General features: G+C 57.2%; 1 protein-coding gene across 2 annotated transcripts; it reads right to left on the bottom strand.

The window, feature by feature from the left end:
- Positions 1–2,801: 2,801 nt before the first annotated feature.
- On the bottom strand, positions 2,802–7,449 carry OSM (oncostatin M). 2 transcript variants are annotated; one of them, XM_017855633.1, is made up of 3 exons: positions 6,540–7,449; positions 4,969–5,111; positions 2,802–4,434 (listed from the first exon to the last, which is right to left on the bottom strand). In XM_017855633.1, the coding sequence occupies exons 2-3, from the start codon at positions 5,080–5,082 to the stop codon at positions 3,853–3,855; spliced, it is 696 nt and encodes a 231-aa protein (XP_017711122.1). In that variant the 5' UTR covers positions 5,083–5,111; positions 6,540–7,449; the 3' UTR covers positions 2,802–3,852. The 2 variants fall into 2 exon arrangements, with proteins under 2 accessions (XP_017711122.1, XP_017711121.1); XM_017855632.1 differs by having other exon boundaries at positions 6,730–7,449.
- Between the last annotated feature and the right edge of the window lie 2,674 nt (positions 7,450–10,123).

The raw sequence follows: 10,123 nt of genomic DNA, 5'->3' as shown, positions 1-10,123 counted from the left end.
TCAGACTGCAGGTGGTAGTTTGGGGTTACCTGCACCTGTGACTCCTCGGGAGATGTTATGGGGCGACAAGTCCTCATAGATAGTGTACTTGAGACCCCTTCCCAGAATCAATCTCCCCCATCTGTTTCCTGTGGGGTGGGTGTACTCTAGTTCAAAGTCAGCCCCAGACACCTCTCCTGGGCGGTGAGAGGTGGGGACGGCCAGGGGTGGGGGCAGCCATGCTGGGCTTCCCAGCCCTTCCCCCATAGGCCAACCTCTGCCCTCCTGGAGGGCAACCCCAGCACCGGCCACAGCGCCTGCTCCCCTTCCGCTCCAGGAACCCGAGTGTGCCTGGGTTTTGGTGTCTGCCACCTCCCACCCACAGCTTCCCAGCAGCTGAGGTCGAGGAAACCCCCTTCCACCAGCTGGAGCAGGGAGACACACAAGTGAGGGCAGCCCCTCTGCTGTTGGCGGGGCCTGGAGCCAGGGCAGGCCAGGTGTGGGAGTGGCACCTGTCTAGGACGGGCTCCCTGGTGTATGCCTCAGTGCCTCCGCTTCCCCCCAGCAACACACTTGCCTCTGTCTTCTCCTTGGGCCTGGGAGGCGGGGCCCCACCTGCCCTGCTCTTCCTTGAGCACCTACTGTGTGCCAGGCACCATGCGGATGCAGGGACAGCATCAAGCAAAGCAGACTCAGTCTCCGTCCTCCATGCTAATAGGAGACACAGTTGGGAATGTGAACACCAGAGTGCGTGCTGCCGGAAGGGAGGGCGCAACCAGGTTCCCAGACCCAGACTCTGGACGGGCGAGTAAGAATTGCTAAGGATGCATCCTCCAGCTGAGATCTTACAAGGAAGGAGCTAACTTGACAAACAGGATGGGGAACAGCATTCCAGGCAGAGGGAACAGCGTAGGAAGAATCCCTGTGGTAGGAAGGAGCCCCGGGCACTTTGGGAGCCAAAAGATGGCCGTTATGGTAGGACCCCTGAGGGCGAGGGGGAGCCCAGTGGGGACCGCGGGAGGCCCTTGCTAGGTACTTGGTAAATAGGCTGCAATATGTCAGGCAGCTGCCCGGGAAGACTGCTGGTTGGGAGTTAGGGGCCTGGAGTTCTAGCCTCAGCCCTGCACTACTTTGCTCTGTGACGTTAAGCAAGATGCTTCCCCTCTCTGGGCCTTTGGGCAAATCCTGATGCCCTCACTCGTGATACTCTGATCCCTGAATGCTCAGAGCCTTTGCCCTAGCTCTTCCCACCTCCCCATCTGCACGTCACTCAGACCACAGTGTGGACGTCACCTCTCCAGATACCACTCTGGCCACTCGCAGCGCCTGGCTCTCCCGCTGCTGTTACATCACCCTGCTTTATTTTTGCTGAGCTCATCCTGCAATCTCAGATGCTCCTGTTGGTCCTTGTGCCTGTCTATTGTCTGTCTGCCCCTTGCCCTGGAGTTCTGTGCCTTCAGGAACTCATGAAATTGTCAGCCAAGTTATAGAGGAGGAGGGGTACCAGGAGGATGCTCCCACCCAGGAGTCCTATGGCCCTGAATTCAAACTGTGCCCATTCCCGGTTAATTTGGTCTAAGGATGTGGGCTGGCCACTCACGTTCTCTGAGCCTCAGTCTTCTCATCTGCAAGATGTGTCATGTCTGTTGCAGGGAGCTCTGCACTGGCTCTCCTCTACCCTAATGTCAAGTCCTCCTGTTCCCATCCCATCCCCAGCTATTTTTGCCATTTCAGGAAGTAGGGGTAGCCATGGACCGATCCAAGTCAAGCTCACCTGCCTCTGGGAGCCCTTGCCTCAGCATGTTTTCGGTCTATACATGCTCGCCCGGGCATTTGGGAGGAGCCCAGTTTTCTGGGGGCCAGATGGAAACCCTAACCCCTTGGGCTCTTCAGGAAGCAGTTTTAAGCACAAACCAGGTCACTGGCCCTGTCTGAGGCAGGATCTGTTATTCTTTTGTTCATTCCACAGATGAGGAAACAAAGGTTCAGAGATGTTGAAGAATTTTCCCAAGGTCACCCAGATAGATGGAAAGGGGCTGAGACAGGATTTCAAGCCCAGCCAAGTCTCTTCGTCCCTCTGCACACAGCCATTCCTCATGTCTGCTGCATGCTCAGTCCACATCAGGCAGGATGCTGGTGGCAGGGGTGTAGCTGTGAACTCACTCTTTGATTCATTCCACAAATGCCTAGGGCACCTTTCATGTTCCAGGCACCGGATGTGCCCGTATCCCCCCAGGGTGATCCAAGAACATACACACGTATGAGAGGACACACTGGCACACACCTAAGCTTGCACATGTGCAGACACGCATGCAGAGACACACCCAGACATGTCTGCACGCATTCATAAATACAGATACAGACATAAACTTCCATTAGGACACTGACATCCAGGCTTCGAAATTAGGTAAGAGAAATACACATGCAACACACATTGGTATATAACACACATCAGCTTCCAATGTCCATCATTATGCAGACCTCAACCACATACCCATGGGGGCCCAGAAGCAGCCCACACACTCAAGCCTTTCTTCCTCTCCTCTTGCTACCACATCTTGACACCCCTCATCCCCAATATGTCAAGGGAGCCCCATTCGGCCATAACCAATGCCCTGTCTGAGTTTGACACCCCACCCCACCCCACCACAGTCACAGCCCCCGACAGCTGGGGTATGTGATTTCCCTTCCTGAGCACAGCAGAGACCTCCAGCCCATCCCCAGAGCGTGGATGCTTTTGGCCTTGCCCACCTAGGGTTCCTCCCCTCTCTAAAAGTCCACCCCAAATCCTCTCCCCCAAGACAACCGAGAGACACAGAGGCTTTAGAAACCAGGCAAGTTTTAAATATATGTTTGCACAATATTAACATTAAATATACATCATAAATAAGCCTTATAAATATAAAACTGATAAAATTGATAAAATCGATAAATTAGTCATGTCCCTCCAAGGAATTGGCCTCGCAGCTTCTGAGACCCCCTCTAGGAGGGCAATGGCTCCTGCGTGAGAAAATTCCAGGATTCACCACCAGGGGGAGCAGCCAGCAGCAAGGGCCCAAGACTGGGGCTTCCCGGCGCTGGGAGGTGGGTCTCCTTTTACAGAGACCTCCGTGTACACCACCCAGCACCATTTGCACCACATGTCCTGAATTGCAGATTTTAATATCCACCCTATGTCAGGGAATCCAAGCAACTGACAGGCAGTGGGGGCCTTGTACAGCCTCTAACTCCCTAGCTTCACAAAGAGAAAACAGGTCCAGAGAGGTAAAGTGACCTGCCCCAGGCCACATGGCGACTTCGGGGCTGGGCTGGGACCTGAGCTCCATTCTCTGGACCCCCGGATCAGGGCTCCTGGGACACCCTGCTGCTGTTACAGCTGCCTAAAGTGAGGTCACCCAGACATCCAGGTGTCTGGCTTGGGACGTGATGAGGCATAGGAGGCCAGCTCAGGCTGTGACCTCCCCTTCAGAACCACGGAAAGGAGGAAGTCTGGGGGCAACGGCCCTGCAAGTCATAAGAGGGAAGGACTGGCAGGCCTCGGGGAGCAAGGCAGGGGGGCAGTCAGCCTGGCCATGAGTCAGCCTGTGTCATCAGACCCCTGAATCAATGGAAAGTCGGCCCCGCGTGGCCTGCCTGGCCACCCCACTGGGTCTGGGGAACTTGGGGCTAGGAGGGGTTCAACAGCCTGACTCTGTCCCACAGCCTGGAGGAGGTAGAGGGGTCTGCCCAGCTCCTACCTCTTAAAGTGCACTTCTCAGTGGCGAGTAGTAGAGGGGAACAGGTTTGGGGACCTGGGAGTTGTCATCCTGAGATGGTTCCTCTCATCCACAGAGCACCTGCCGCATCCTTCACCAGCAAGGGGTGCTACTGAGGCTACCGGGGCAGCTGTCCCCTGGGCATGAGTCTATTGCCTTTCCTGGAGGGTCTCGTCCTGCGCACCCCCTTCCGCAGGGCCTGGTGGGGACTGTGTCTCCGGCTCCGGTTCGGGCTCTCCCCCCACTTGCTGAAGACCCGCCCCACTGAGTGCATGAAGCGATGGTAGCCACGCAGGAACCTGCAGCCCTCCAGCTTTCGCTGAAAAACATCCGAGGTAGGGGTGGGGGTGGGCGGCTGAGAGGCCCCCCGGCCGGCCTTTGTGGGCTCAGTCATGTCTGAGTTGTCCAGCAGCTGGGCCATGCAATAGATGTTGTTCCTGAGCCCGAGGACATTCGGCCTCGCCATCTGCAGCTTCTCCAAGTCCTCTATGTTCAGCCCAGACCTCTCCAAGTCCTGGGCCTTGGGGAGATGCTGCTCTAAGTCGGCCAGTCTGTGCAGAACGCAGCCCAGTGTGGCATTGAGCGTCTGTAGGAAGCCCCGCCTGCCCAGCCCCCTTAGGGTCTCCTCACTGGGGAAGGCCCCAGGGCTCTCCCTGCAGTGCTCTCTCAGTTTAGGAATATCCAGGCCTTGGATACGTATCTGGGGGGAACAGGAGGATCACAGGGTGAATGCTGAGGACCCGGACCACACTCACAGACAAGTCAGCCTTGGAATGCTAGACCTCATGCACCCTTATCCAATCTCCCACTGGACGGATCCGGAAACTGAGACCCGAGAGGGAAGAGGACCCCAAGATCACTACAGGCAAGGTCGGAGGGATGTTGGGGACCTGGCTGGTGGGATGCCTGTGGAGAATGGGGAGCTTCAAGAGCGCTGGACTCTGTCTTGCTCACTGCTACATCCCAGTGCCCAGACCAGAGCCTGGCAGGTGTGCAGGAAACACTGAGTAAGCAGATGAGGGCGGTGGTGGTATCTGGAGTCCCGCCCCGGGACCACAGAGCTACGGAAGCTGGAGGGTCAGCCTTAGCTCCTCAAGGTTAAGGCTGGAATAACTCAGTGACTCAGTTCCCTTACCTGGCCATATGGAGTGGGGCTGGGCCTGTCCTCCCTGCTTCTCACTCCCTTCCCCACAGTTCTCTGAGACTCAGATGCCACAAGGGCCCAGGTGCTTACATAGGGGTCCAGGAGCCTGCTGGTGTCCTGCATGAGATCTGTCTGCTTCTGGAGCTGGCCAAGGAGCATGCGGTACTCTTTCGAGCAGCTGCCCATAGCCGCCATGCTTGCCATGCTTGGAAACAGGAGTGCAAGGACCAGACCTAAGGCAGAGAAGAGGGGTATCACCCAACTTGGTGAGGAAAGCCACAGATGGGAGCCTCAGGGAGGGGGTTCAAGAGGGCCTTGAAAGGTGCCTCCTTCATCCCGGACTTTGTGTAGTTGAGGGCGGGGGCTGGGCACTGTGTGGCATGGTGTGTGCACAGGTGTGCCCACCAAGGCCACCATCATCTCCCCAGTAAGTCACTGCCCAGGGCCTGACACAGCAAGCAGTGGGAGGGACTAAGACAGTGGCTGCGATTTACCAAGTAGGTCTTTGAGCAAAGGCTGCAGCGCCTGACTGGATCCAATCCTGCCTACCGCATGGTTCTAACCTCGAGAGCTGACTCTCTGCAAGGTGGGACTGGCTCCCTGCAAGACCATTGGGCTAAGGACCGGCCACCAGCCTAGAACCCTGCCTTGTCAGCTGCTCTGGCCATCCAGGGAGATGGGCCTGAGAGGGCTTCAGGGCAGGCATCCCGGGAGCGGCTCGTGCCCTCAGCTCTGTCTAGAACCAGGAGATGCCGCCTTTCCAACCAGAGGCGCAGCCTGGAACAGATGCGGGAGACCTTCTAGTTCACGTCCCCACTTTCCTGACAGGTAAACCAAGTCTCAGGAGAAGGTCCTGCACAGGTCATAAAGGCCAGGGTTCTCCCCTGACCTCTCATGCCTCCCTCCTCTCTCCATAAGTGGTTCCTTCTGTCAGGCCCACCAGGGATGCTGTGAACCTGTCAGAAGGCGTTGGGGGTGGATACAGTTACGGCTCTCTACCACCCCCAACGGGGCACCGGCAGCCACGTGGTCGGAAGGGGCCTGTGGCGCAATGGCCCGGAAGGCAGTGACACCATCGTTCCCGTCCTAAGAACCATCCGGCCCTTTGGGGAAGACTGGCTGCTGGGGAGGGCCGAGGGGCCGGGCACCCAGACATAGCGACCCCAGAGCACCTTCGTCGCCTCCCCAGGTATCTGCTGCCGGGTTCTGGCAGGGGCCTGTGCGTGTGGCAGCGCACGTGGGACTAGTGTGTCTGCGTGGCTGTGCATCTGGGTCTGTGTGCAACATGAGGGAGAACTGCTCCCTTCACCAAGGGGACTGTGGTCTGCGTGTGGGGGTTCCTGGGCTGGTGAGATGCAGGGCTGTAGATGACGTCATATGGTTCTGTGTGCATGTGGCCATGTGGGTGTGGCTGTGCATGCTGTGTGATTGTGTGGGCTCTGGGGCCCCCAGGGCCGGCTGACTTTCTATTCATCCGGGGCAAGCTGGAGGCCCCACAATCCCTCCACACCTCACGCCACTTCCCTGCCCAGCTTCTGAGCCTCCCTCTCCTGCCTAGCCTCTTCGCCCATCCTCTTCTCTCACTCCCTGGTTCCCAGAGTTGCCTCTACATCTCGACATCACCTCCCCCTGGAAGCCTTCCAGGGATGCCCCTTCTCTACCTGTGGAGATGCCGGGTTCTCAGTGGACCGCTCTCTGCCTGACCTTCTGGCTTTCTCCCCTTCTCAGCATCCTTCTGCCTGGCGCCCGGCCTCCTCCGGTCCCAGAGGGCAGAGGGTGCCTCTGCTTCCCACCGGCGCCTGTGGACAGACCCAGCAGGCGGGTTCTGGCGGGGAGGAAGGAAGTACTTACTGAGTAGCGTCCTCCGTGTGAGCGGTACCCCCATGCTGGGTGCCCGTGCTCTGGCCCGCGCCCGCTGGGGGTGACACCTCTCGGCTGGGAGCCCTGCAGGCTGGCAGCCACTTTATGCCCGCTGGGGCGATTGGCCAACACCTCATGAGGTGGGTGGGGATGGGGAGGGGGGAGGGCAGGCCTTCTGGGAACATGACCCCAAAAACCAAAATTTCCACGGGCGGCCAATGGGCACTGGGCGGGGTGTATGCCCGCTCCTCCTCCTGTTTTCTTCGAATTCGTTCTTCGAGGTCAGCCCTACGCCCAAGGATGATGTAAACCGCAGCCTCAGCCTTCCTGGGGTGAACAGGGAGGAAGAGGGTCCATGCCGTCTTCGGGGAACTGGGCCAGGGATGGGCAGGAGGGACTTCAAGGTGGGCCTCTGGAGGCCCCAGGCCAGTCTCGGCCCAGGAGCCACTGGCCTCGCAGGACACAGTGGTTGGGGGCTGAGGGGGGCGAGACATCTTCCTTCTTGAGTGCCCTTCCTGCCCTCTCGCCGGGGCTGTTGGGACATCTGTGAGCGGAAACCACCGGGCTCTGGGCACAGAGCCAGACGCAGGCTGGCAGCCCCGAGATTGTGGTTCAGGCCCCAGGACCAGCATCCCCCAGCCCAGCTCCTGACCGTCTCCTTTCCCCCATTGTGCACCCTCTGCCAGGCCCACTCCCCAAAGCCAGGCCCTGTCTCTGTAGACAGGCTCCACGGGGGAGAACTGGACACTTGGAGCAAGAGAAACAGGAGGCCAGCGTTCAAGCCTGCTGAGGTGCTATGTGACCTGAGGCAAGTCATGTAAACTCTCTGGGCCTCAGAGACCCCCAACTATAAAATGAGGAGGAGAAAAGTCTTTCCCAGCCCACCTCACAGGGTTGCTGCCATCATGGACATAAAAGGAAAAGACCTTTGAAGGAAAAAGAAAGATGAAGGTCTGATTCCAAGTATTAGCTGTCGAGGGGCGGGATGGGGGAAGGAGAAGATGGGGAAGCTGTGAGCTCAGAGGGGAAGCCGGGAGGGGGAGTTGCCGCCTTGACGGTTGGGGACCAGGTTTCACTTTCTCTGAAAGATAATGATCTTAGGTTGGTCCTCTGCGAAAGGGCCCTGGGAACAGCGCCTCTCTAGTCAACTTGTTACTTTACTGTGGGGTAAACTGAGGCCCAGGTGAAGGCAGACAAGGAGGCCAAGAGGCTGGCCCAGGCCTATAGACTCTGCCTGGTGGCTTCAGCACATCTCCCAGGCCCAGAGGAGGGTCCTTGGCCTGCATCCTAAGGAACCCCGGGTGGGAGGAGGCCCTCAGGAGTCTGGGGAGTCATGGTGGGACCCCTGGAGGCTGCCAGGGAGGCCTAAGCTGCTCCAGCTGGAGGGAGCATGGGGTCTGGGGCACCTAAGCAAGGAGAGCCGGGGCAGCCAGAAAGGAGGAGGTTGGATGCACCCTATCCATGCCTGCTCCCGATGTCCAGTGTGACCGCCAAGGCTGTTGCCATCCATTCTCCCCATCACTTATTCATTCATTCGACAAGCCTTTATTTGGTTCCATGCTGCACCAGCCACTCCCAGGTCTAAGGATGACGTAGTAGAGGCAAAAATAGGCGACTCCACGCCCAGGAGGCTGCTCTTCAGCCCCTACCCACTCCCGGGAACCCGGGCTGGGACTCACCACACCAGGCCTCATAACTCCCCCTCGCCACCCCCAGGGGCCAGTTCTGGATTCTCATCCTGAGAATGTCGCTTCTGCTAAAGTCCTCATCTCCATGCCCACCCCCACAATGCCGTTTCCTGGGGCCACGCCAAGAGGGGATCCTTCTCCATTTCACATCCCTGATCTCATCTTTTTTTTCTCTTTTTTAAATGCAGGATCTCGCTCTGTCACCCAGGCTGGAGTGCATGGCACCATCGTAGCTCACTGTGGCCTCCAGTTCCTAAGCTGAAGCAAGGCTCCCTGCCTCGGTCTCCTGAGTAGCTGAGACCACAGGCATGCATCACCATGCCCAGATAATTTTTTTATTTTTTGTAGAGACGGGGTCTCTCTGTGTTGCCCAGGCTGATATAAACTCCTGGGTTTAAATGATCCTCCTGCCTTGGCCTCCCAAAGTGCTGGGATTACAAGTGTGAGTCACAGCACCCAGCCACCAATCTCATCCTGCAACAGCCACGGGAGAGAGAGCTGCTGGGCAGAAACGCCTCAGCTCCCTTCAGTGAGGAGCCCGAAGCTCTGAGAAGTTTAGGGGCTGGCTCAAGGAAGGAGTGCCAGATCTGAGCAGAGGGCTCCAGGCATTCTCAGCTATGGCTGACCGACCACCATGCTTGGCAAGAAACAGCCACATGCCTTTATCTTACTCTATCCCCACTTTGGTCCTGGGAAGCCATGCTGTCTCCTCATGGCACAGAGAGAGGAGGTTGCTTTGTCTGAGGTCACCTACGAACTGTTAAGAGGAGAGGGGCATTTGACCAGGCATGGTGGCTCATGCCTGTAATCCCGGCGCTTTGGGAGGCCAAGGCAGGTGGATCATTTGAGCCCAGGACTTCGAGACTGTGTCTTTACAGAAAATTTAAAAATAAATTATCCAGACATCGTGGTGCATACCTGAAGTCCCAGCTACTAGGGAGATGGAGGCAGGAGGATCACTTGAGCCCCGAAGGTTGAGGCTGCAGTGAGCCATGATCATGCCACAGCACTCCAGCCTGGATGACAGAGCAAGGCCCTGTCAAAAAAAAAAAAAAAAACCCACCCAGAAAAGAAGGCGTTCAAATGAGGCCCCCACTCTTTGCACATAGCTTATGAGGGTGTCAGCCACAGGGCCGAGGACCCAGGGTCACTGAAGGTAAGGAGAGCATGTAGATTACATTGCGAGGGCTCCCATAACAAAGTACCACAGACTGGGGGCTTAAATAACAGAGATTTATTTTCTCACAGTTCTGGAGGCTGAAGTTTGAAATCAAGGGCTCGTTCCCAAGGCCTCTCTCCTTGACTTGTCCATGACTGTCTCTCCCTGTATCTCCACATCGTCTTCCTTCTGCTTGTCCATGGCCTAATCACCTCTTTTTTTTTTTTTTTTTTGAGACAGAGTCTACGTCTGTCACCCAGGCTGGAGTGCAGTGGCACGATCTCAGCTCACTATAATCTCTGCCTCCTGGGTTCAAGCGATTCTCCTGCCTCAGCCTCCTGAGTGGCTGGGATTATAGGAATGTGCCGCCATGCCCGGCTAATTTTTGTATTTTTAGTAGAGACAGGGTTTCGCTATGTTGTCCAGGCTGATCTTGAACTCCTAACCTCAGGTGATCCACCTGCCTCAGCCTCCCCAAGTGCTGGGATTACAGAAGTGAGCCACCACACTTGGCCTTGCTGCTTCTTATGAGGACACC

This window comes from Rhinopithecus bieti, unplaced genomic scaffold (assembly GCF_001698545.2).
Source record: "Rhinopithecus bieti isolate Rb0 unplaced genomic scaffold, ASM169854v2 scaffold_36959, whole genome shotgun sequence".
NCBI classification, from domain to species: domain Eukaryota; kingdom Metazoa; phylum Chordata; class Mammalia; order Primates; family Cercopithecidae; genus Rhinopithecus; species Rhinopithecus bieti.
Note: the sequence above shows the minus strand (reverse complement) of the source record. Positions and strands in the feature narration are given on the sequence as shown.

Coding starts and splice junctions, on each gene's coding strand:
- OSM (XM_017855632.1), bottom strand. CDS start 6,763: ATGGGGGTACCGCTCACACGGAGGACGCTACTCA. Junction 5,112..6,729: donor CACACGGAGGACGCTACTCA/GTAAGTACTTCC, acceptor TCTCTGCCTTAG/GTCTGGTCCTTGCACTCCTG. Junction 4,435..4,968: donor GCAGGCTCCTGGACCCCTAT/GTAAGCACCTGG, acceptor TGTTCCCCCCAG/ATACGTATCCAAGGCCTGGA.